A 27,315-nucleotide genomic window follows, 5' to 3' on the forward strand; every position below is an offset into this window, starting at 1 on the left:
GTTATGAGTCGCAAATGACTCGACGGCACATAACAAACAAACAAACAACTCCTTGAACCTAAACAAAATTCAATTATTTTGCTAGAGATGACTTATAAGCTAGCAAACTCTTGACTCGAAAAAAATGAGTTTGCATTAGAGTTCTCATGAAAAACAAAACTGTGAGAGAACTGGTAATATATTCATTTCACTGATGAGAATCTACACTGGATGCAATTTCCTCTTTAATCGGTGAGAACAGAATTGGCATCTCCCTGTAACATTTTCTACAGAGGAACACAGCATGTATTATAAGCTTGTCCTTAGAGTGATGGTCCCAAGACATAAAGCAGTAGTGAGATTCATTTATACCTCTCCTGTTTAACGTTATGCACTGGAGAACTTTCAAACACTTTGAGAAAGTATTCAAATAAATGATATCAGAGTATTCTGTATATGCCTGTGCCCATATACAATTTACCTGTTTTCCAGTATAACTCTTCCCAACCTACCCCAGAAAGTTAATGGGCCCAAACCTTTAGGTCTTGCCAGCTACACCGACTTGACAAATTCTCCACAATAAGTCTGTACTCTGTTCGGGTAGGAGGGCCATATTTATCTCGGCCACTTCTTCTATAACCATATCCACCTTTGGAAGGTTCAAATAGAAAGATTACTTCAGAGGAGGAAAAGGAAAAAACAATACAGCATATACTCCCCTTAAATATACGATTTACCTCCCATCCCAAACAATATTTAAGTTTCCTCCCACCCTTAGTTATGAGATTTATTTCTTACAAAAATAATCAGTTAAAAATTTAATTTCAAAAGGTGTAAGTATATATATTAATTTTTACACTGAAAATTACATGCAAAAATTAGAAACTATTAATAATTTAACAACTCAGAAATAAGTAACCAAATTACTAAATCAGTTACAAGTGTTACTCACAGTGATTTACATTTTGTGAATATTTTATATATATACATATATATATAAAAAAAGATTTTCAGGCACCTATTTCAGTTTAATCTCATCTGTGTCTAACCCTTGGGATCCTCACCACCCAGGTCTAATGGGAAAAGGTTGCGGTCGTCACATGGCTTCCTGTTTTTGGTCAGCCAAGGGCCACATGGTTCAAAGAGCCACGCATGGAAAGGTAACCCAAGGTCAGCAAATGGAACAGGCAGTCATCTTAGCCTCAAAGGATTCTTTTAATTAAAACATTGAGGTCTTTGTTAAATCTATGTTAAACAATTGCATTATAGAGAAAAAAAAACACAACACAAACACATATCATTAAGCATATTTATAAAACATTAACACAAAAAATATTACTTTAATTATCAATTAAACATTATCAAAGATGTTTATTTGCAATTCTACATTAAAGAGACATAATTTACAAAAACAAATGGCTTAAATATCATTAATTTATGTGTAGTATTAATGAATTACTTTTAAAAACTGACATTTAATAAAAAACGGCATGTATGTAACTGATACAAATGCCCTTTAATGCTTACTGCGTCCAGAACCGTAACTGCCATCTCGACGTGGGCCTCGGGCATGTTCAACAATTACTCGTTCACCACAAAGGTCTTTGCCATTCAGTTCATAAACAGCATCATCTGCATCACGCAGATCATCAAACTCCACAAAACCATATCTAGAAGAGAACAAATAAAATTCTAGTTAGTACCACTTTGACTTGCAACTTTCTAAGATTCAAGAGAAAGCAATGAGGTCATGCTTAGCAAAGGTTAGGTGGGTTTTGCAAAAGGGCCAACTTTCTCTTTCCTTTAGCTGAAATAACTTTGCCTGTAAAGCATGGCAAGAGGTCAGGAAAATTGCTCAAAATAGAACTCTATCTTTCTAGAAAGAGGCTAAGATATAGAGACTACTTCCTTTATTCCCAAAGTGGTTGGTGACATCTGAAAAGATCTCTACGAGAAATGCCTGTAAAGGCTATGAGACCGATTACCTGATCTTTCATCACATAACCCCAAAAGTCATCTTTTAAAGGTGTAATATAAAAGTGGTATTTAAGACAATAATTAGAGATCTACACCTACGCACTGTCTTAACTAAATCTTGTTTTGAACTAACACACCAAGTAAAAACATGATATTTTAAATCTTTTCAGTGAAAGGAAGTCCTATTCTTCTATCTAAACAAACGGGTAACAAATTGAGTGTTCTAGAGATTACCAGTGGAAAAATTCCGAGCTATTCACTTTTCTGTGACATTCCAAACTCATTTCCGTGAGACTTTCTGACAGGCTGGAATTCTCTAAAATCTTAATACAACTGTGCATGCAAACTTCTTGAGATAATACTGCTGGGAATTTTCCAGCCAAGTACAGTGGTTAAAGCCAAAAGAAACAATCCCCAAATATCCTATTGTCTGTTAAAGGAGTACAATCTACAAAAGTGCAAAATCTGCACAAGAGTTGTAACAAGGATAAATAGTAACCATTAAACTGTGTTAATCAAGAAATGTTTGGTGTGATCCAATACTGCTGTGGTAATTCTAGCTTTGTGACAAGGGCTTATATTTAAAAATGGAAATCATCTTACTGACTATCCTATATAACAAATCACAAAGTACAAATTACAAGCAGCTTTTTAAAATTCTAGCAAGACCATACACACAGAGGCAAATGCTGACTAAGTGTTCATATGCATTTAAATGGCATTCTGCACACCCAGAAACTAAAAACAGATTACTAACGCTTGCCAGCTCATTTTAGCCTTCTGACAAAAAAAAAAGTATCCCACTAATTCTTTAAAATGTAATGCCCTTCTCAGCATCATGTTAGATAAATGAAAACCACTCAGAATTGCTGAATTTTACATTAGTAAAGAGTTGCTTCAAACAAGTCTCTCAAGGTGACATTGCATTAGGTTATAAGGTATAGCTAGTAACTTTGGAGGGTGTATTATATATTGAGATGTCTAAAGGACCATTCAAGCCGAGTCTCTGAGTATCATTCAATTCTATTTAAAAAAAAAAAGAGAGAAAGTAACTGATACAGGAAGTACTTTGCAGCAACCTAGACATAACCAATTCAGAAGTAACCGAGTTCAATTTATGGGCTGTTAAGTCTTTAAGACATGGTTTCATGCTTTCATAGGCTGGAATTGCTGAGAAGCATATTAAGCTTATTAATTATTTGGGCATGCTGTTATGTTTAACAAAGTAAAATGTCTCCGAATCATTAACTCCTGATGTTAAAATGTGCTTTAAGTCACCAAAACATCTAGTTATAGAGCTGTTCTTTCCTTTCCTAGCTAAAGTTTATTATATGGAAAGCTATACATTTTGAAAGGGGAAAAATATACAATGAACAAAATAAAAAGAGCAGACAAAACGCAACTTTAAGCACTGTCCACTTTATTTCTAAAAATCACAACATACCTTCCTTAATTTAGTTATGGAAATGGCTTATGGATTTCCTTGCCCTCACATTACACTAGTCCTGGCACCATGGAAGAACTTGTTAGAGGTACAAGAGACATGTCCAACAGTGGCAGGATGAAGAGGTCCTTGAAGAGTCACCCACTAGTTCTGTACCATTCAATGACCAGGACTAACCAGAAGTGAAATCAGAAGGAAAAAACAGGCTACGGAAGCTTAACATCAAATGCAATCACTGTTTTCTTCAGTAGGCTTTACAGCTACCCAAGAATCACACAACACATGACCCTAAGCTTTGTAATCATCTGAAATGGAAAGCTGCACTAGTTTTTGAGAAATCATGCTCACAGTAGACTTCTCTGCTAACACTCTGTCCCCAACACAGAGATCTTCTGTATTCCTTTGCTCTGCTCCAGGGCTTATATGCAGAAAAACACATTCTGACCATTGAGGGACAGTAATAAAAATTTGCTACGTGGAGAATGGTACTTAAAAATTAATGCTCAGACCAAGCTTTGTCAATCAGGCTTAGGCTGATTTGTGGCCAAAAAAATCTTCCTCAGAGTTGTAGAAACTTTATTATATACCTTCTAAAATATTTCAACAAGAGTCGCTCAGTATATTTTTAGGGTATCTAAATCACACATGAAAACAGCTGACTTGAAATTAAAAAAAATTATTTCACGATGATGGCTACAAAATCAATTTAGAACATGAAGATGTCAAAGTCTAGTCCAAAAATTAATTCAGGCACCACATTCACTTCTCTGCCACTGATACAGTAGGTGGATTTGGAAGACTTAAATATTCTCCCCCACAGTAAGTCATCTGTGGTCATTTTTCCACAACAGAGGACTGTTGCTTGATAAGTAAAACAAAGACCAGACCAGGTTGGTATATCTACTTTAATTCAGTCAGTAAGTAGAGTGAGTGGGTCTCACAAATAGAGCAAGAAGACTAGGCTGTAACAATACAATATTATCTAACATTTATCAAGCCATCACTATATATTCGGCAATGCCATCTTATTTAATACTTATAATACCCACAAATCAGGTATTACTTTTCATCCCCATTTTACCATATTTAGAGCTATTAAAGACTGAAGCAGGAGAGATGGCCTGAATTAGTTCTGCTATAAACCAACTCTGAAGTACACCTTCAAATAACTTCTTTAGGTCTTATTTATTTGTGAAGTGAAGAAACATTCCTGTATCATTTCTCAGGTTTCACCTAATAATAAATGACTATTAAGTATTAAAAATTAGTATTCCTTGGAATTAATGAGGATTATTGCATAATTTAAACTCTAAAATTTGGAAGACCAGTAAGATAGCATTCATTGTTGCTATGTACCATAAAGTCTGCACCTACTCATAGCTGACCCTCAAAGTAGACTTTCCAGAAGCAATAAATTGCGAAGGAGACTGCTCATCTTTGTCTTGTGGAGCAGTTGGTGGATTCAAACTGCATGTTCTTGGGTTGGCAGAGCAACTCCTCACTATTAAGCCACCAAAGCTCCCTTTTACAGAATTACGAGTAGATTGACAGAGGGACTGCAATGGGCTCAAGTACGGCAGAGATGATAAGGATTGCACAGGGTTCCGACCCGTTGTTTGTAAAGTCACTATGAGTCCATGGCACCTAACAACTACCACCAAAAAGATCTTGTAAAACTATCATATGGGTCCCTAATTGTAAGTAAACATTTAAAACTGTCCAAGAGTGAAATTTTAGTGCTGTCAACAAATCAAAACTCTCTTTGACATCTTTCTAAATTGTTAATTATCCCTTTTGTACTTTGCAGCAAAGAAAATGAACTTCTCCTAGAAAGTACTCTCCTTTTGAATATCAAAGTAGGAATGAATATAAAAAATATATATGCACAAAAAAAATATATATATATGCACAAAAAATCATGTGTATGTACCTTATGCATATGTGTGTATATATATAGTGTGACTTGAGAATAAGCCTTACTACATACACACAGCCCAAGAGACACATTTCTTAGCCATATACAGTTTTAGTCTATTGAAAACGAGACTTCAATTAAATCTAGTTTTAGGATGAAGATGGAGAACAAATCTAAAACATATTTTATTTTATTTTTTTTTTAAATGAGAGGCATATTTTAAAAGTCCCATAGAACAGGATTTAAAAAAAATAGATAACTTCTGAGTATGTCCTATCTTGACTGTTTCCACAGCTTTTCATTTCCCTCCCCTTTATGTTTGTATGAAAGAATAAAAAGTGTAGTCTAACTTTCAAGTGTCCTATATAAAAAAACATTTAACAAGAAGACTTTGTTCCCAAACGGATTTCCTTCTTTTCATGTCAAATTTCAAGGGGTGGGAAGAAAAGGTAAAACAAGACTTGCTATCATTTCATCCCTTAAAAAAACAAAGGGTACTATAATTCTTACTAATTATAGACAGGTGGGCAAGCAGGCATTTTACCACCATAAACAAAAGCCACACTAAATTTTGTGAGCTTTTCTAAACCTTAGTTCATTTTTATTTTGTTTGTCAGTGCTAGTATTACTCTTCCATTAATTTACACTGCTCAAGCTCATTCAAGAGTCTTGAAATGTAATGATTGGAATCATGGATTTTTTGAACCCAAGGTACTCCAAGATCTAAATTTCAGAAAAGTTAATTATACTTTTTTGGTTAAATAGGTTTCCTTGATCATACTACACAAATAGTATCCAACACTGCTAAGTCTGCCCTGTTCTCTTTAGGTTCTACCAAAAAGGATGTAGATTATTTCATCCTTTTCAGAATGGCTTAGGGTCATTCTTGCCTTGTAAACAGTGTCACAAAACAGGGTAACTGGAGACAAATCCTGCAGGAAAATGATGTTCATGACTTGCTTTGTGAATATGTTGACTCATGGCCAACAGGGCAGTATGTAACTAAGAAGACTTAATTCCAGCTAGGAAGTAGATGCAAGGGAAAGCAAGCCTCCATGCGTGTGACCACAGTCACCCACCAACATTGCTTACCGAGGGGCATGCCTTTGGATGTTCTCTCTATAAGAAAAATTTGCCCCTTTCCACGGTGGATCTCTGCTCACCTTTGTCCTAAAATTGTGCCACATGCTTTTCTTTGTATGTGGACATGACAGTCCTCAGCCACCATCAGCAGGATGTGGGTTTTGTTTTCCCAATGTGGTGAGCCATTCCCACATTCACTCATTTTCCTTGTAAGAACCGAACCTCTCCATGGCTGGTCAGGATTAGGGATGTTGCTGTAGCCAAGGAAAAATTTTCATCTGTTGAAGTTAACCCATGGGTGGCTTAAACCCTTAATCTAGACTCAATAGCATTTGTACTTTAAGGACAGAGTCAGAGAGAAATGGCATTCAATGATCAGAAATCAAACACTTTAGTCCAGTGCTTCAGCGAAGTTGGGTCTTAGGAGGTGAACAATTTCGTGCACACTGAAAGGGTGTAAAGTGCTTGGAGAACTGTAGGAAACACTTCTACAACCAACTCTGTAATGCTCAAATGAGCCCAACTCATAGCAAATCTTGTAAATTAGAACAGTGTAACTGTTCTTATTCCAAAGGTCTGCAACATTCCAGGGAACTAGTGGTCAGGCTAGCAGAATTAGCCAATGGTACATTTAATTGTTCTGGGTCAGTGGCTATGGTTTCAATTTAACTTTCCCAGTTCTAGAGAGAGGTTGTTTACAACCCACAAAACAGTACTCATTTTTCTAGCCACTAGGAGCCCCTACCACATGAAGTAGGTTTTTAAGATCCTTTCCAAATATGGCACAGGGAGGCTGCCCTAGGCAAGGTGGCCTCCCTTTCTTTAACCTCTGAGGAGGAAGGGCCATTAAGGTCACCCGGAGAAGGTGGATGACTTACCCGTGCTCACTGAGTGGCAGAGCTGGGGTGCGACTTCAGGGCTCACCATTAACCAGTCTGGGGCTCTTTTCCCGTCGGCAAACTGGCAGTTCCTGTATACCAAGAGCTCTCTGATTAGAGCTAGTGTGGATTCCTGGTCTGCAAACGTTGACCACAGCTCAGTCTGCACTTGATCTTTCCCCACCTTCAAAGAAGAAAACCTACCTCATGATTTCTCTCTTCTAGACCCCTTGACCACCTCATTCACTCCCAACAACCCTATAATCACCTCTGACTCCTCTCTGAATGCCCACTCACACTGCTGCCAAGTCCTACAGCTTTCACATTCTGCAGGACTTGGAGTGCTACCTCTACCTATCTGATCAACTTAATCCTAGGCTATGGTTATTTTTAGTCAACTCTTCTCTTTGTATGTATGTAGCAAGAAAAGTCAGCTGCTATAGCATTCCTTTGCTATAATTTGTTACCTCTGTTTCATTCTCTTAACCAGTAACACCTTGATTGAACAATTATGAACCACATTCATTTTCTTCCAGATGCTTGAGAATTAACTCTCTTTAACGAAGCCTCTAAAACTTGCTCAACTCTAATCATTTTAGTTTTAGCATTTCTATTCACACTAATGTATTACATAGACATGCTTTCTTTACTTTTCTTTTTTTTGGCTGTGTTTACACTTTCATGTTTATGAACCCCTTAATAATTACAAAGGCTGATAGTAAATTTATTAAGTATATTTAGTCGAGTTCCTGGCTAGAAATAAAAAGAATGTCCTTCATTCATTCTTCAAAGCATATGTGAAGAATGTATAATTAATCCCAATTCACAGATGAGAAGACTGAGTCTTAGAGGTTAGGCAACTTGATTTCTTCCAAGGAATTCCTAAGTGGTAAAGCTAGTCTTGAACCCATATCCATCTGACTCCAAAATAGAACATGGCAAGGCTATACTGCCTCTATAAATGCAGATGCTACTCCTCTTTTAGTCTTGAGTTTAGTATTTTTAATTCAACTTCACTGATTTAATCATAATCTAACTTCAAGAACAAGCCAGGCTGTGTTAAAAAGTTTTTTGATTCAGTGAGGTGAAGTCTCCCGAAAATGAGTAGACAAGGAGGAGACACCTCTAAACTAGGAATATGTGACAACCAGGTTCCTTTCACTCTTGTCTTTTGACTCCCATTAGTCAGTGCCAGTCATCTGGTCCTTCCGAAAGCATGTGTGGGTTCAGAACATAATGGACTAGAAGAATAGAGGAAAAATAAGATTATTCTGCACAGTCCCCACTCTATAGAGTCTACTTTTGATTCTAAGACTTGACCAAAATTAGAGGCAGTGAGTTTGAATGGCTAGACAATATACACCCAAGATATAGCTATAGTTAAGTTTTCCAAGAGATGATAACTGGGTACAAAATAAATACAATAATAAATAGTGGCAAGAAATGGATTAGAAATCAAAGAAACCAGAAGATTTACAGATTTCTAGATACATGATTGAATGATTTTTACTAATCTCAAACTATTATTTATAATGACTATTCCAGTCTACCAGGGCCTCTTCCTTCTTCCAACCCTTACAACTACTATTATTTGTTTTATTAAATGTATTAAAGACTGCATTGTATTTTATATATATCTGTATGTATGTATCTATATATACACATACATACATATATTAAAAAAACCCTCAATTTTCACAAATGAAAATTTACTATTATCTCACAGATGAAGATTAAGACTTAGAAAGATTAATTAACTTTTCAAGGATACTCAAACACTTGGGATTCTTCAAGTTCAGGCCTTAATCTAAAAAGTGTATACTCTGTGATTACACCCTTCTGTCTCCTGTAACAATAAAAAGAAGTGGCCCCTAAGAACAAACACTGACAAACATCTGCAGTAGAAGCACAGAAAATTAGTTTCATCCATACATGTTCTGTAGTGTGGAAAAGAGGTTACCTATACTAAATGGGAAGAAATACTGGCTCTGTATCTGATGTGTTCAAATACGAATATGAAATGTATTGTCTTCTAAATACTTGTGAACAAAATCTATAAATGATCTATACTGTAACACTAGTCTAAGAAAACAGAAATTTATATTCCAGCATTGAGAGCATAAATATATTAAGAAAAGCAAATTCATGACTCTTTCTTCACAAAATAAATCATTTACTAAAGAAACTTTTAACGAAAAACTTAGGTCTCAAGGTGCTATTCCCACAATGCAAATACCAAGCCACCTCTAAAGGAATACTCATGTACCAAGATGGAGGAAAGAGAACAATTATCCTGAAAACTATAGAAAATAAAATTCCAAATAATGGAAGGCAGCAGAAATTGGTATTGAATTAAAATCCTGCCTTCCTTTTACCTGTTCTTAGTCCCAAAATGGCTTCAACATTAAAGATGCTACATTATTCAATTTCATATATTTTTATTCTCTAAAATGAAGAAATCCACATATCTGCAGATGGATTGTAGATAAAAGGATCATCATTTCTTCTGATATTTTTAAGTCAAGAAAAATGCTTTTGTTCAAGAGGGGCATGGGTCCATTTCAATATTCTGGCATTTACCAAACACCTGGGTTAAAAAAAGGCCCTTGGCGGGTGGGGAGAAAGTGGGGGTTTCAATTGTTTGCTGATGGTACAATTAAGATGCAAGACAGAAAAAGTTCTATTACCAATTTAGGGAAAGATTTAGGGCCAATGGATGAAATTATTATATGTTACTCTTACTTAAACAAAGGTTAAACAAAGCAGATGGTACTACCTGATTTTACACCAAAGCTAAATACAAAACTAGTTCATACTTACCTTTAAAATGATGGGAGAGTGTTGAGAGGTTTAAAGCCTCTTAGAGGCTATGACTTAGGGAATATTTTGGCTGCTCTCATGTCCCTCATAACTGCCCCAAAGTCCCAGGGCTGCAGTTAGCTTCCTTCTTTAATTTTTAAAATTTTGGTTAAGGGTGACACTCTCTAATCCAATATTTACTCATCCTTTGAAAGGGATCATTTCATTCATTTAATATTTTTAGTGAAATTTTCATGATTTTCTAGTATCAAGAGCTTCATTTCTTCCATGGAGCAAAGCTTTACTCTGGTCTGTGTTTTGGGACTCCAGTGCTAAGCTTTCTGCTCTTTCATTACCTTCAGTTGCATTCACAACTGCTCTCATTCTAGATCATGGAGGTCTCTGTTCACAAAGACCCACATTTCTGGCATAGAGACCTAAAAACATGGTTTGAGGACCTTGCAGAAGGGATCATTTTCATTTCTGAGGATCATCTAGACCTGGAGCCTCTCAATAAACGGCCATGTAGGGCATTTCCTCAAAATATGGGCATGTAAATTCACAGTGCTTTGATCCTTGGCTTTTAGGACACTCCAAGATCAGATAGCCTAGGGAATTGGGTCCTTTTTAGTCATGACAAAACTGGAATCACCTGACTCTTTAGAGAACAGCCTGCAGACAAGAATCACTAGCAGTCAGTCCAGGGTCAACATCATAAAAAATTACCATCTGTCTCACTTGGCAACAGTTTGTTGAAAGGCTTCTTCATAGAGACAAATACTGAATAAGCGAAGGCCTTGCTTCACCCTTGGAGGCAAGTCTCAAAGGACAGGATGAAAACAGGAGGAGAAACGTTTTGACTGTCATTGTGCATGCTGTTACCTGGCCTTTGAATAAGAGATATTTTTCCAGAAGTAGATAATGATTTGGTTAACAATGGGCCAACTCACTTCATGTTGTCATGTCTCAGCTTCCTCAACATTACCAACTATCGACAACACTTGTTTGCAAAGCTCTTTGCATAAGCAGTTGGAAAACAAAAATCATAGAAATGCATGCTGTTAACATTTCAAGTCAATTCTGATTCATACTAACCCATGCATGCAGAATAGAACTGCTCCACAGGGTTTTCAAGGCTGTAGTCTCTCAGAAGCAGACAACTAGGTCCATTTTGCCAGGCAACAGAATGGATGTGAACCACCAATCTTTTGGTTAGCTGCCTAGCACTTGTTTGTGTTACCCAGTAGATATCCTCATTCTGGGCCACTGGGCATAATGCCAGTTTCTTGTGTGCTGTTGATTATGATGCATGGCAACCATACAGAACAGTGCAGAAACTCCAGAGTTTCCTAGGCTAAAAATCTTTACAGGAACAGATTGTCAAGTCTTCTCTCCCACAGGACCTGCTGGTGGATTTAAACCACCAACCTTTTGGTTAGCAGCTGAGTACTTAACGATTGTGTCAGCAGGGCCACTCAATGAGGAAGGTAGAAGAAAAATGTAAAACGGAAGCAGGAATATAAAATTACTTAGTCAAATAATTACAAATAATGTTTGTTCATACTACAAACTGACCGGGAAACCAGTCCAAGGAGAATGAATCTGAAGCCGGGCAATTTATGCTAGTAAAACTAGGGTTGGTCAAAATCTCAATACAGTATTTTCTCATGGCACTGATTTCTCCAAATTAAAATATTAATTATTATCCTGTATCTGGGGACAGGAAGGAAAAAGTAACATACTTAAATCTCTTTGGAAAGCACATAAAAAACTTGGTCACATTTGTAAGTATATTACTAATAAAAACAACAATGGAATGATACTTTGCCCACAGTCCTGTTTCTTAATTTTTTTAAACTGTTTAAGAAAAAGGTCTTTGATTAGTATAGATGAGATAAAAGGTCTTTGATTAGTATAGATGAGATCATCTTTACCTGTTAAATTAGAAAATATTTTATAAAATAAGGATGCTAAGACAACAATCTGGAACAAGAGGTGCACTGCAAAATGACTGAGGGAGGGGAAGGAGGAAATATAAAAAAATGAATGAAAACCCAACCTTTCTGTAAACCTAAGTTAAAATCATTAGCTACTTAGATATATTTAGGATGTTTAATGCTGATGAAGTTATGACATGGATTTGCTCCTAACACTACCAGTGCATGTAAACTGTTATGAACCGAATTTTAACGTAATGGAAAAACTGATACAATTTCATACACTTTTTCTACTTAATCTGATTAAGTAGAAAGAGTTCTAGAAATTATACAGAAGACCATTATAAAAAATATTCTTCAAAAGTTATTTTGAAAAAAAGTTCTTGGGATAAATGAATGAGCTGATTCCTTGACATAAACTTTAAATATTTTAATAAAACCAAACACAAAAACCGCCTGAGCAATGGAGAGTTCAGAAAATTAGTAGTAGGTGCCATCAAGGTGAATCCGACTCATAGCAACCAGCTGAACCTTGTTCTAGAAACTGTACCATTCCCCCAATCTCTACTATGCTTAAGGCCACTGCAGAAATGCATCTTATCCTTTCCTTCTCTGACTCTACCTTTCCCACCAAAGGACTAAGACCCTCTTGACAACAACCATCATATATGACAACGAAGTCATAAGGAGCACCCTGGTTGCCTTTTTTCCCCAAGACACAACTGTGGTGTTTGTTTTTTTTTTAAATAAGGACTCTTAAATATGGTATGTAAAAAGATAAATGGCGATATTTGTCTAAAGAACAAGGAAACCAATAGCTATGAAAAACCTTAAAAATGCTTTGATTCCAGAAGTTTAGTTTTAGGAATCTGCCCTAAGGAACAATTAGAAGTGTATACAATGACTGACAAAAAAAGGGTTCACTGCAGTGTTAACAAATTTTTCACTTTTTACATGGAAAAAGGAAATGATAAAATTTTAGAGCTTTTCTAAGTCAGAAATAAACATGCTACTTAAAAAAAGTTAAAATACTAAAATAAAGAGCCCTTCCTTTTAGTTAAATATAAATGTTGTTCAAACTCTCCTTTACATAAAGCTATGTTTTTAGTCTCTTTTAGATCATTATAAAATCAACCTAGAACTAAATACCCTACCTAGTTTTCTTGACATATAGACCCAAATCCTTGGTACATATATATCCAACTGTGGTATTATTTCTGAAGGCAGACTGACCCATTAAAAAAAAAGAAAATTAAAGGGAAAGTGTTTCCTTTTTCTTTAGATGTTAAGTATCATTTTCACTGAAAAATGATAAAAGCACTGTCGTTTTGTGATAAAAGGGTGATTAAGGATTCACTACTAGACCAATTAACCTAAATTCAATGACCTAGAACATTAAACTAACTGTATTTCCCCTTTAAAAAGACAAAAAAGAAATTCCCAACAGGGATTCAGTCAAAAGAGAAAATCTCTGTGTAGGTTCTGGGATTTGGTATAGATTCATGTCAGTATATTCTGCAAAGCAATGCCCTACAGTGATTACGACATACTTAACATCCTGACTTACTGAAATGAATAATCTTCCAATATATTAGCAAACATTTCAATAAGGATGAAAACAAAACTTTCATGCTAATACTTAAATACAGTGAAAATCCATTTTAAAACACCAACATATTCCAGAAAATTCTAGCGACTTAAAATTTCACTTATAAAGCCCAGGTTATGAAATGCACAGAATGTACAGCCCGCTTCTCTTAAAAGTTTTAATTCAGGCCCTTAATCAAGAAAAAAACCTTAATGACGGGCATTTATTCTTTCAGTTGCTGGGCAGGTAAGGAATCTTGGATGGCTCAGTGGTTAAGAATCTCCATTTGCCCAAAGGCAAATATTTCCAATCCACCAGCTGCTTTGAGGAAGAAAAATGGAAAATCTCCTCCTATAAAATCTACAGCCTCTGAAAACCCTCTAGTGGGGGCAACTAGGAGTTGCTTCTGATGCAACAACACATGACATCAACAGGCAGGGTGAGATATTCTATAGATTTAGTTTTATTCAAGAAATGAAATGTAGGGGGTGGGATATAAAGAACTGTCTGAAACCACAAAATCTTACTTGGTGGTACTACAGAAATGAAAGAACTAAAAACAAAACATTTCTGTACTGATTCAACACGTTGCCACAAATGACGGCAAACGTGTTTCTAAGCACAGTTGTCAATTTAAAAAGTGTGCAGCAACCTGTTAAACAGGTAACAGTTTATTTTTAAGTCTAGGGAGCTTTGGTGGCCTAGTGGCAAGAAGGTGCACTGCAATCCCAGAGATACTTGGTTCGAATCCACCAGATGCTCTGCTGGAGAAGGGGCAATCTACTCCTGTACCAGTCAGATCCAATTTGATGGTACACAAACACACACACAGAGCAAAATTTTTTTAAAGAAAAAAAGCCTAACAGGAGCTCTGGTGGCCATGCAGTAAGGAATTGTGCTGCCAACAACACAAGGCATGTGGATAAAATCCATCAGCTGCTCTGCAGAAGAAAGATGGGCAATCTCCTCTAGGGCAATTTACAGCCTCTGAAAACCTATCAGAGGGTCAGCTATGAGTCGTAGTACTCCACAGCACTTAACAACAGTGAGGGAGACTGCCAAAAGAACAAATCTGCCTTGGAGGAAATACCTGCCAAGGTGTTTCTAAGAGGCAACAATGGTGAAACTTTGTCTCACATACACAGGGGGGATAAAACCAAAAAACAAAAAAAAAACCCTCCAAAAACAAAAACCAACAGGAAGAGAAAGGTAGAGAGTCAGAAAAAAGAGGAAGACCCCCAATAAGATGAATTGGCACAATGTCTGTAACAATGGGCTCAAGCGTATCAGAGATCATGAGGATGGTACAAAATACAGTAAGGTTCAGATCTGTTTTTCATACGGTTGCTATGAGTAGTCGTTGACTTGATAGCATCTAACAATAATGGTGGGGAAAAGCTGTCTTTCTATGATGGTGCTTAAAAATGTTACATTCAGTATTAATTTTAGAACATTTTTTTTCAGTGTCTTATTTAATTTCTTTGCCAATAGATTGAGTAAAATACAAGTAGGGATTATAGTTCTGACAGTGAACCAAATAGGCACTTGCACATTAATGTGTTGATATTCATTTGCTTCCTCCTGGTTAAAGTATTTTTGGTTTTTAGTTAAAATATTTCTTAAATGTATTAATAATTTTATAAAATTAATAGCATTTACATACAAGATAGCAAGTTAATTACCCTAGAGATGGGCGGGTATGGGACTGCCAACACAGATCCATCCTTGACACATCCCTAGGGTCCTCCCCTGGTCCCATACTAGTTAGTGAAGGAGGCAGGAATGCAGGCGACACTACTGGACTCTGAAGTGGTTCATTATGATCCTGGGAAATCACGTCAAGTTTGTGGTCCCAAACTGATCCATTTTTCAAGAAGTCCTCCAAAAGAGAGGCAACCCTGATGAAATCTTTTAAGAAGGTGCTCTTAATAGGATCTCTGATGATTTTATAATTGCTTTTAGAAATCAGGGATTGATTGTGACATTGTATAGAGCAAGGACATGAACATGGCCGGTAACTAACTAACTACTACACAAAAAACTTTTCCAAATTCCAAGAGAGTCCATAAAATTCTATCCTGGTCACCAAAATCTCCTTTGAAAAGTTTATCTATTTTACAACTTTCTATTATACAAGTATTTCATGCCCTAATTAATGTTGAACTCTATCAACAATCCTTCACTGTAACACACCTACTGTTACTGAGTCAATTCTGCCTTATTATGACATGTACTGGAGAAATTGGTTCTCCAGGGTTTTTTTGGCTTTAATCTTCAAGGAAACACTGCCAGGCCTTGAGAGTAGTAGTCCATCACAATTCCCACGTCTCACCCTGATAATAACCTAAATGTCACTTCTACCAGAAATCTGAACCTGTGAGCAATTGTTCAAAGACCTATCCATCCAAGTTTTACTCGTCTAATTGTCAGTAATCACAATCCAGATAGGTTCAAAATGCTTCTCATAATTCACTATCCTTCTCCGTTTCCAGGACTGTGAGTTTACAGGTACTGTTAAAATCAACATTTTCTTGCTTTTTTATGTACTCTCCTTTCACGTTGCTATCCAGTCATGTCAATTTTTACTCGAACTTCATCTTTACTGCTGTTCTTCCCAAGTCATTTTCCTCTGCAATTACTTGAATGTTGTGCACAAAAACTGCACTGCCATCAAGCTGATTCCAACTCACAGCAACCCTCTACTGGATTTCTGAACCTGTAAGTCTTTACAGGAAGAGATTGCTCATCTTTCTCCTGTTGAGGAGCTAGTGGATTTGAATGGGTGACTTTTTAGTTAGCAACACAACACATTAATGCTCTACACTAGGTCATTTGTACTCATCACTTGATTATTAGAACTATCTTCTAAAACTTTCAAATGACTTTCCATTTATTTCAATAGTGACTTTGAAGAACTCATTTCAGTGAATATCCTAACTGTAAAGTTTCCAAAATGAGACTCTCGTGTTTAGGTTCTTGAAAGTAGCTTTGTCTTTGTGTACCATTTCATTTTTCTTCTCCAAAGACTTTTGAATCCATGATTTTGAATGCTTAGTTGTTTCTGGGTTATGCTGTCAAACTGCAACTTCCTTCATGAGGCTAATAATTTAAGTTAGTTTATTATTTCTCAAAAATTTCTTTATGGAACCACTTCCTCACCATCAGTTAGTTACTCCCAGACACTGCTCTTCATTCCAAGTCTATTAATGTCATTCTTCAAAGCCATTTCAGGTAAATCTTTTCAAGTAAACCACTATAAGCTTTAGTTAAAGTGAGAAGAAGAATTTTTTTCTTTATGAGAACTAAAATTGCACATGGCATTTTTTATTTTGGGTTGCAAAAAGGAAAAAAACCTAAAAAACCCTAGAAATAGGCTTGTCAAATGATGTCAAATCATCACTTCCAGGGAAACAGAAGATAGACCAGTGAAAGCATGTGCAAATTATAACCATATACTTACTCAAGGGCAAAATGGTTTTTCTGCCTTTTCCCCAATTATATGCTGTGACAAGTATCTTGTGTACTGTTCAAGTTAAAACTGATATGAGAAGACTGACCATCCTTCTCCTGCAGAGCAGCTGGTGGATTCAAACAGCTTACCTCTGCGCTGGTAGTGCAATTCTTTACCACTCAGCCACTAGAGCTCATTATCAATTGTGGGTAATCAATATTTGGTACATTCATCAGTTTTCTCATTAACATCATTTTCTGCTTATAGAGCAACAAAATAATCTCAAAAAAGAGACCTATCTACATATGCTTTGTTGTTGAACACCTGTACTAAGATGACAAAGATGTCATCTAAGAACCACAATCAAATCTCTGTTCATAATTACCATTCACTGGCTAAAAGTCAAATATTTTACATTTATTTCACTCATCCTTTTCCTTGTGGCTGAGGACATTTAAGTTTATAATAACTTGCCAACAACTTATAAATGATAAAGTCAAACCTAGGTCTGCTTGGCTTCAAATCCCATGCTTTCTCCACAAATTTAATTAATCTCTGGAGCAGTTATAATCTGTTTTTAAGGTGACTATAAGCTGAAATGGACACAATGGCAAGAGGTTTGGTTTATACTAACATAAATCCCAAAACCTCAGTTTTATAGCAAAAGTTATTTCTGAAATAATGACAAAAAAAAGTTACATTTGTTAGAGCTGTTGACCCAAACGTAACCGCTGGCCTTAACTTAAGGGGGACTATCTTGTAGACCAGAAGGTGGCAAACTATAACAAATCCAATCTGTTGCCTATTATAGCACTTTTAAGTACAGTACATGGTTAGGAAAGAACAATTTTGTGACAAAAAAGCAAAATTAAAATCTTATTTCATTGCTTTTGAGACTCATAGAAGACCTTCCAGTAGATTTTCCAAGGCTGTAAATTGCACAGGAAGAAAATGCCTGACATCTTTTTTCCAAGGAGCCCCTGGTGGATTTGAACCATCAGAGGAATGGCCTAGAGGAATGGTTAGCAGGACAACTCTCTATGGACTACATCATCTGGAGTTACTGTAAATGAAAATGTTAGTGTCCAACATGTTGGGTGTGTTTTTTTAATACTTTGTCAATTTAGTTGGGCTGGGAGGGGGGGATGACGTTTTAAATTTGCTATCTCAGCTCAGTAACACTAATAGAAAAATTCCCCACTTTCTTGTCTATTCCTAAGTGAAAACACTGTTCTACAAAGTGGGAAATTTCCCAAGACTTTAAAAAAAAAAAAATCAATATTCACAAGCATTTTCATTAGGACATTTTTTTTTCCTCAGCAAGAAGGTGCCTCCAACTAAGATCAATTTGAGATGGATTTTAGAATCCAAGAAAACAACAGAGCACCTGGTAGCTACTAATTTTTCTCAAATATGCAACTTAAGTATCTCTTTCATAATGTCTCAAGTGTCGTATTACACTGGGGAGTATAAACGGTAACCGGTAACCGTATCTAACTTGTTGCAATGTAGAAGAATTAAAGAAGTCAACATCCATCGTTCAAGGGTCTAAAAAGTTTCCCTACTTTCTTTCAAGTTCTCCAATCTAACATTTCCGGGATCGTATAGTTTTCGGTGTGGAGTCTCTTCTCCAAGCCTGACTCATCTGTTTTCCCTGCAACCCTTTATCCCTGCTGGCTCTTCTCTGCCAAAGTAGGTAGATGAATTAGAAATAATTATCAGGCTGTACTCTCGGAAAAGCAAGATACTAGCAATCTCGAGAAAAAAGTGTCTCTTTTTTGCATGAATTAGACGAAACCGACCCTAAGTAAGGTGGCCAGCCTTCTCTAAGAACAAATTCTTTAACGGCAAAGCATTTTTTTTTAGCAAGCTGGTGGACGGAAACCACAGCATGGAAACTCTGCCCCGGAGTCTAAAAGATAACGAGTTAAGACTTTAATTGACCCTCGCGCGGGGGACCGGGGAGGGCCTTCAGCACGGCAAGACGATACTTTCGAAACTGTCACTACACTGTTCAAACTGGAGTCTCCCGCCCAAAACCGGAGTGCACATGGCAGACCTAAAATGGGCCTCCCCTCCCAGGGTTCCTGTCCCCAGGGAAGATGCGTGGTGACGGTCTGATCCACTAGACAGGGGCAAGAGGTAAAAAGGAGACAGGAAATCCTCTTTATTTCCAACAACCCTCCAAAGCGGGAAAGGTCGATCTCTACGACTGGTTACAGGCCTCAATCCCGGGGCCCGGAAAGGAAAAACTTAAGCCTTTCCGGCACCGAGGAGCTCTCGCCCAGAGCCCCAATCCCACTCGGCTTTTCCTTAACCCCGTCCCACTCTGAGGCTCACCATGGTTCCCATTATCCCTCCACCACCCCCACCCGCGCAGGCGCAGTGGGAACCGGGGCCTACCCGCGCCCCCAAGGCGCCGCGACTATGGCGGAGCTCGACCAGGCCGGTGGCTGCTGAGCGCGAGGCAGGCGTTCTTCTTCCGTCCCCATGGCCTGCCCATGGCACAGTCAGGACCCTGTTCCCACCCGGCTAGCCCTGTTTCCGTCCTCCTCACCCGTTCTTCAAATCCACCTCCAGGATCTTCCCGTAGCCCTTAAAGAAGCGCTCCACATCGCGCTCCCGGGCCTGGTAACTCAGGCGGCCGATGTACACTCGAGGCATCCCGGCAACGGCAGTCGTGGCTTGGCCCGGCCCCAGCCCCCCTAGGCGGCGGCCGGTGAAGCGAGAGCGCGGCGGCAGCGGCGACGACGGCAGCGGCAACGGGCGGGAGGCCGGAGGGACGCAGCCGAACCCCGGCGACGTACGCGAGCACGTAGCTCGCGAGCGCGCGCCTCCCGCTTCCCCCGCCTTCCCCTTAGGCAGATGTAACGGGAGGGAGCGCGCGCGCTAGCTTCCCGCCCCACCAGGAGTAGGGGGCGGAGCCTGCGCGGGGCGCGCCGGCGTGGGGCGGGGCAGGTGATTGACAGGCCGTGCTCCGGCGCGTCCTCGCCCGTGTTCGTCCCCGGGGGGACGGCGTCGTTTTCCGCCGTCCAGCAGCCTTGTCCCTCCTCCCGGAAATGTCTGCGTCTTTCTACTCTGGGATTTGCTCCTAGCTCAGCGTTAGTTCTTTTGTCCTTTGAACCGGGAGTAGTTTCCCTATCGAACAGGAGGTTTTATATAAGAATTATACTTTTGAACTTGGCCTAACGCTTTGATGGCTTAGTCCCGTAGGGAGTTGTACTGCTTTTCCAAAGGCGGTGACCCTGGCAGTTTCGAACCCACCCGTCTCTGAAGGCGAAAGATGAGCAATCTCGTCTCATGCGATTTACAACCTTCTAAAGCCTGCTGGAGGGTCAGCTATTAGTCAGTTCTAATTCTACAGCAATGAGGGGTTTTTTAATGGATCAATGTTTGAGCTTTGGCGACGCAGTGATTAAGTGTTAACCAAAGCCCCAGCAATTCGAACTCATCTCTGCAGAAGGGTGAGAGTCTGTTTTCATAGAGATTTCTGCCTTAGAAACCACGGGGCAGTTTTATCTTTCAGGGTTGCTGTGAAGGGGAAGTGGGGACGCCTTGAGGGTTTTTCTCCTTGCGAGGCGGGGAGGGGTTCTGATCTTGGGCTCCTAAGCATTTCTGAGCCTCAGTTTACCTTTTCTACAAAAGGATAACAATCTTACTTTACAGACATATCTTGAGAATTATATAAATAGGTACCAAAAGCATTTTACACCCAAAGTGCCCAATAAATGACACCACTAATATATAAAAGATAGTACAATGCTTAAATAGAAGCAATGTAGGAGATAAGAAAGGCTAGGACGTTGAGGTCTAAGTATGAGACAGTAAATTATCTATTTCAATCTATGTCCTAATCTATAAAGTTAGAATAATTTTTGCTCATCTCAAGGGACAGTCAGGATAACTAAAGGGGGTGGTTGGTATAAGAAGTGGTTGGGACAGTTAAACTGCTAGAAGCTCAAGAAACTGAAATTCTCTTCTAGAACCAATATTTTTAGGTTCTTTACCTAGAATCATGTTGTTGTTATGTGTCATGGAGTTTATTTTGACTCATCTTTCTAGCTCTCATTCCCATCTAATCAGAACCAACTCATAGCTCACCTCTGTTGGGCTTTCCAAGGCTGTAAATGTCAAGGGAGGTTTTTGCCTGTCTTTGTCCTGCAGAGCCACTGGTGGACTTGAACCAGCAGACGGGCCCCTTTGAGTTCGCAGTGCGACCTTGAAGGTACTACACCAACAGAGTCATAGCAACCTTATTTAACAGTGTTGCTGTTTTTAGGCGCCATTGACTATGACTCTTAGTGACCCTCTCCTTACCATATTCTCTGATACACTTGAGACCACTGCTGTAGACACTATGTTGATCCATCTTGTTGAGGGTTATCTGCTTCACTGACCTCCCCCTTTCTAGATGTTCTTAAAAAGGACTCGTCCTATTACTGGCATATCAGTAGGCCTTTTGGATCTCCTCATGTGTTAAGCCTTCTGTTAGCAGGTGGACACTTAACCCTTATGACACCAGGGCCCTTTCCTAGAAATACAAAGGAATTGTATTTGTTTGTTATTTTGAAAATATATTTCAAAGGGGTTCACTAGTCCAAAATTCAAATCATTCAAATAATTAGTCTTCCCATCTTCATCCTCCAGATACCCACTTTTCTTTCCAGGAGGCAAAGCAATAATGCAATAACAATGCAATAATTCCTTAAATGCCCTTCCAAAGGGGCTTTACACATAAAAGCAGAGAAGGGTCCTATGTGGGTGAGGTTTGGTAGCTAATCTTGTAAAGAATTGTGCTCCTAACCCAATAGTGGCACCTCTGACAGTTTGAATCCACCAGAGTCTCTGTGGGAGAAAAAGCAAGTTACTCCCATGTGATTGACAGTCTTCGAAAACCTGCTGAAGGGTTTTTCAAATAAAGAATCTGTGAGTTGGTTCTGAATTGATGGCAAGGAGAAAGAAATTGTGCCATACATATCATTCCATGAGTATAATGGGAGATTCTTTAGGTCTCTTTAATTGCTCCATTTTATGCATAATTATTTAACCAGCCCCCTAGTGAAGAACACTGGGCTCCCAATCTTTTGAATGACTCTATATACACACACGCATATATAAGCAGGATTGATTCCTAGAAGGAGGAGAGCTGAGTCAAAGGGTGTAGGCATTTGTAGATTTGAGATTGCTCAACTCTCCTCCATCCTGTTTCCCCACATCCTCACTAATGCTCGTATCCGATTTTTTGATCTTTGCTAATCTGATAGGTGAAAAATAGTATCTTGGGGGTAGTTTTCATTTGCAATCATGAGTAGCATGAGTTTCTTGATACGTTTAACAACTATTTATATATCCTTTTTGTATGTTTATATCTTTGGCCATTTTTCTGTTAGATCCTTTTTTTTTAATTTCTTTTTTTAATTAAATTTTATTAATTTTAATGAACATTTACAGAGATTTTGGGTTTCCATTCATTCATTGTTGCACTATTTTCTCTACCCTCCTCCCCAGTTCGTTCCTCTTTTTTCCCCCCCTTGAAAGTCTGTTTAGATCCTTTTCTTATTGACTGATGGAAACTTACTACATATTAAGAAAATTAGCTCCGTCTTATGAATTGCAAATATTTTTTCCTGGTTTGTTCTGTGACTGTGCCTAAGATATTTTTTTTTGCAATGCCAATAAATAGATATAGATAGATAGATATAAATTTCTCCATCTTTATTTTTAATTTGGGTTTTGTGTTGTAGTTTGAAAAGCCTTTTCACTGAGATTTAAAAAAAAAAACCAAACCTTCGCCGAGAGGAGGGCTGGGCGGGGAGAGAAGTGCAGCACTGAATGAATGTAAATCTAAAATCTCTGTAAATGTTCATTAAAATTATTAAAATTTAAAAAAAAAAACCCACCAAAAAAACCCCTCTGGTGGAGAAGCTGTGCTGCAATCCTCAAGGCATGCAGTTTTGAGACCACCAGCTGCTCCATGGGAGGATGGGCAATCTTCTCCTGTGTGATTAAATGCCTCAACCCATCTTAGGGTCAGCTATGGGTTGGTTCAGAAACTATGGTACAAAACAACATACTTTGTCATTTTTAGAACTTGTTTTAAAAGTGATTAATTTTGGTGTTGTTTAAAATAAACACAGCAAAATATGCCAGTTCAAGAGTTTCTACATGTATCATTTATTTATAATTGCTTTATTCTTTGAGTTGTACAACCATTCTCACTCTCTTTTCTGAATTGTTCCTCTTGTCACTGTAGGGTTTGTTTTTGGTGATGAAGGAAGAAGTTCAGGTTGCTTTGAAGGAAATGGCAAAAAATAAGTCCCCAGGAATAGATGGTATACCAATTGACATATTTCAGCTAACAGATGCTGCCTGGGATGTGCTCAGCAAGTTGTGCCAAGAAATCTGGAGAACAACCACTTGGCCAACTTACTGGAGGAGATCTATATTTGTTCCCATCCCAAAGAAGGGTGATCCAACAGAGTGTGGATACTATAGAACAATCTCATTGATTTCACATGCAAGCAAGATTCTACTGAAGATTATCTAAAAACAACTGGACCAGTACATCAGCAGAAAACTGCCAGAAGTCCAGGCTGGGTTTAGAAGGGGTCGTGGCACTAGGAATATTGTAGCTAATGTTAGATGGATCTTAGCTGAAAGCAGGGAATACCAGAGGAATGTCTAGAGTGTTTCGTTGACTATGCAAAGGCGTTTGACTGTGTGGATCATAACAAACTGTGGCTAACTCTGAGAAGAATGGGAATCCCAGAACACTTGATCGTGCTAATGGGAAACATATAGTTGGACCAAGAGGCAGTCGTCAGAACAGAGCAAGAAAGCACTGCATGGTTCAAAATAGGGAAGGGCGTATGCCAGGGGTGTGTCCTATCTCCATACCTTTTCAACCTGTATGCAGAACAGATTATCCGGGAGGCAGGACTCTATAAGGAGAAATGTGGGGTCAAGACTGGTGGAAGATCTATCAACAATCTGCGTTATGCAGATGACACAACCCTGCTTGCTGAAACTGAGGAGGACCTGAAGCGTTTGCTGCAGAGGGTCAAGGACTGCAGGCTCCAAAATGGATTGAGGCTCAATGTCAAGAAAGATTCTCACCACTGGACCAATTGGCAGCATCAGGATGGATGGTGAAGAGATTGAGATTGTACACAGCTTTAGTTTGCTTGCCTCCACAGTCAACAGTCTTGGTACCAATAGCCAGGAAATTAAAAGACGTATTGCAATGGGAAAGTCTGCTGTTAGGGACCTCTCCAAAGTACTGAAGAGCAATGGTGTCTCTCTGGAGACTAACGTGCATCTGATACAGGCTATGGTCTTTTCTATCACTTGTTATGCATCAGAGAGTTGGACAATGACCAAGGAGGATAGGAGAATTGATGCCTTTGAGCTGTGGTGCTGGAGAAGAGTATTGAGGGTACCATGGACTGCTAGGGGAAAAAAAACCATATTCACCCTGGAGAGGGTTAAACCGGACTGCTCCTTGGAGGCAAGGATTCTGAGGCTCTGGCTAACATACTTTGGTCATGTTGTAAGGATGGACCGGTCCTTGGAGAGGGACATCATGCTTGGGATGGTGTAGGGACAGCGCAGGAGGGGAAGGCCCTCTGTGAGGTGGATTGATTCAGTTATTGGGGTAATCAGGATGGGTGTGTCAGAGATGGTGCGACTGACACAGGACAGAGCAGAGTTTAGGGCTGATGTACATAGGGTCACTATGAGTCGCAAGCGACTCAATGGCACATAACAACAGCCACAACAATCTTTAAGCCATTTGGAATTTAGTAAGGTATGAGTTGTTGTTGTTGTTGTTAAGTGCCATTGTGTTGTAGACGACTCATAGCGACCCTATGAACGAAAGACCTGAACACTTGTGACAACTAATGTTGACCTTGGTTGTTTCATCAAGTATTGTATAGATGGAAAAGAGCTTCAAAGAGAAGAACTGTCTTTCTTCAAAGTCTGCCCCTCCTCCTGAGCCCCAAATGTAGGAATGGCACCTCTATCCATCAACCTGCCAAAGCTGAGACCTTCCTTAATCTATCATTTGGACTGACTTGTTGCTTCTTCCTTCTAGAGATGCAGGAATCCATCCCCGAGACCAGAAGAATGTGATGGTGCTAGGCTCATTCCTCTAAAAGGGATCACAGAAGCTCCTGGATAGAGGAGGGGCTGGGGAAATATGGAATAAAACTCAAACACACAGAAATGGCCAGGCTTACTGGTCTGTTAGAGAATAGGGGAAGTCCCAATCATAATGTTTAGTCATCTTTCAAATCTGGAATAAAATTACCTTTTGTGGCTCAACGTTCAGCCCCACAACAGACAGGTCTATAAGATGACTCCAAGTCAGGCACTCATTCCTTAGCATGACCAGCCATATAATAGAAAAAGGGCAACATTGCCCAAAAATAAAGCCCATGAGGTAGGAAGAAGTAGAAGGATTAATGGAAACAAGAATCACAGGCAGAAAGTGAGAAGCATACTGTTACACTGAGTATTGTAATTAAAAGAAAATGTGTATGATTGGTTGAATGAACAACCAATTGCTTTGTAAACTTCCACTTAAATAATATTTTTTTGCAGTTTTTATGGTTTATTAAGCACAAATAAAACATGCAAACAAGCTTTCTATTCCTTTTCTTTACTGCGCAGTCTGCCATTGGGATTGGTGACTCTAATGGCCAAGCCGGGCTTTTCTTTCCCCAGTGGCTTTGCGGTTCTTGGAAGGAAACTGTGCACAGTCTCAGCACATTAAGATTTGTTGCACATCAGCAGCACCTCCAGCTCTTTGACATTGTGGAGTAGGAATCTGCGGAAGCCACTGGGCAGCATGTGCTTTGTCTTCTTGTTGCTACCGTAACGAGTGTTGGGCATCAAGATCTGGCCCTTAAGGCTTCTCTGAACCCTGCTGTCAATGCCTCTGGGCTTGCACCACTTAATTGTGACATAAGGGTCTGACAGGTGGCGGGTGAACTTCTTGGTCCTCTTTTTTATGATCTTTGGCTTCACCAGGGGTCTGAGGACAGCCATTATGCGAGTGGGAGATGACTGCCTTAAATCATAATTCTTAAAAAAATCCATTTTCACCTACTAATTTGACTGAATGAATCTTGTACAAATAATGACTTATTCACTGCAAATATCTTTTTTAAAAAAATACATACATGGCAACTATACACATATACTTCACCTGATAGACTACTCAGGAATTAGATTAACTATATTAGACCTAACAACAACAAAAATAAACTTTCAAAACAAAACAACAACAAAATTGTTAGAGAAGCTCAATATCATTAGTCAAAACCAGGTCAGGTGTTGACTGTGGAACAGACCATCAACTACTCATGTATGAGTTCAAACTAAAGTGGAAGAAAATGAAAACAAGGCTAAGAGAACCAAAACATGACTTTGAATCTATCACACCTGAATTTAAAAACTATCTCAATAAGAGATCTGAGGCACTGAACACTAAATGATAGAAGACTAGATGAGCTGTTGAATGACATCAAGAATGACATCTATCATCGTGCTCTCCCGGGCCGGGCCTAAGCCGTGCCGGGTGAGGGACGGACATCATCTAAGAAAAAAAAATAAATAGAAAAAAAAAAAAAAAAGAGAATGACATCTAGGGCAAGCTCTGGTGGCCTAGTGGCAAGAAGCTGTACTGCAATCTCAGAGGTGAGTGGTTCGAATCCACCAGATGCTCTGCTGGAGAAGGAGGAACAATCTCCTCCTGTACCAGTCAGATCTGACTTGACGGTACATACAAAAAATAATGAAATAAAATAAAAAAGAATTGTTATTAAAAAAATGACATCTAGAAAGAAAGCAAAAGGTCATGACATAGACAGGGAAGAAAGAAAAGGCCAAAGTGGATGTCAGAAAAGACTGAAAATTACACTAGAATGTTAGAGACACCTAAAGAAACGAAATATAAAAAGGTGAGCAAGAGATTTCAAATGGTAGCATGAGAAAACACAGTGTTACATATATACAAGCTGCACTCAAGGCACTGGCAAAAAATAAGGCCCCAGGAATTGATGGAATACCAATTGACATATTCAAACAAACAGATGAAGCCCTGGACGTGCTCACCAGGTTGTGCCAAGAAATGTAGAACACAGCTACCTGACAAGCTCATTGAAGAGGTTCATGTTTATTCCCATTCTGTCCAAAAAAAGATGATACAGAAGAATGTGGAAATTATCAAACAATATCACATGCAAGCAAAATTTATCAA

The 27,315-nt window shown here is 38.7% G+C and overlaps 1 protein-coding gene and 1 pseudogene across 1 annotated transcript; both read right to left on the reverse strand.

Moving 5' to 3' along the window:
* Positions 1–500: 500 nt before the first annotated feature.
* On the reverse strand, positions 501–19,718 carry SRSF4 (serine/arginine-rich splicing factor 4). Its single transcript, XM_006894987.1, has 3 exons — positions 19,609–19,718; positions 1,507–1,649; positions 501–628 (listed from the first exon to the last, which is right to left on the reverse strand). Exons 1-3 carry the CDS (start codon positions 19,713–19,715, stop codon positions 501–503), a joined length of 378 nt encoding a protein of 125 aa, XP_006895049.1. The 5' UTR covers positions 19,716–19,718.
* A 5,982-nt stretch (positions 19,719–25,700) lies between these two features.
* LOC102847642 lies at positions 25,701–26,102 on the reverse strand (annotated as a pseudogene).
* Between the last annotated feature and the right edge of the window lie 1,213 nt (positions 26,103–27,315).

Source organism: Elephantulus edwardii, unplaced genomic scaffold, assembly GCF_000299155.1.
Source record: "Elephantulus edwardii isolate Elephantulus edwardi_28Jun2011 unplaced genomic scaffold, EleEdw1.0 scaffold00152, whole genome shotgun sequence".
In the NCBI taxonomy this organism is placed as follows: Eukaryota; Metazoa; Chordata; class Mammalia; order Macroscelidea; family Macroscelididae; genus Elephantulus; species Elephantulus edwardii.

Bases quoted from the DNA above. Each gene is read 5' to 3' on its own strand.
- SRSF4 (XM_006894987.1), bottom strand. From the start codon at position 19,715: ATGCCTCGAGTGTACATCGGCCGCCTGAGTTACCAGGCCCGGGAGCGC. The intron at 1,650-19,608 runs GTGAGGAGGACG...GTTCTCTTCTAG, and splicing joins GAGGTGGATTTGAAGAACGG to ATATGGTTTTGTGGAGTTTG. The intron at 629-1,506 runs GTAAGCATTAAA...AACCTTCCAAAG, and splicing joins CAGTTACGGTTCTGGACGCA to GTGGATATGGTTATAGAAGA.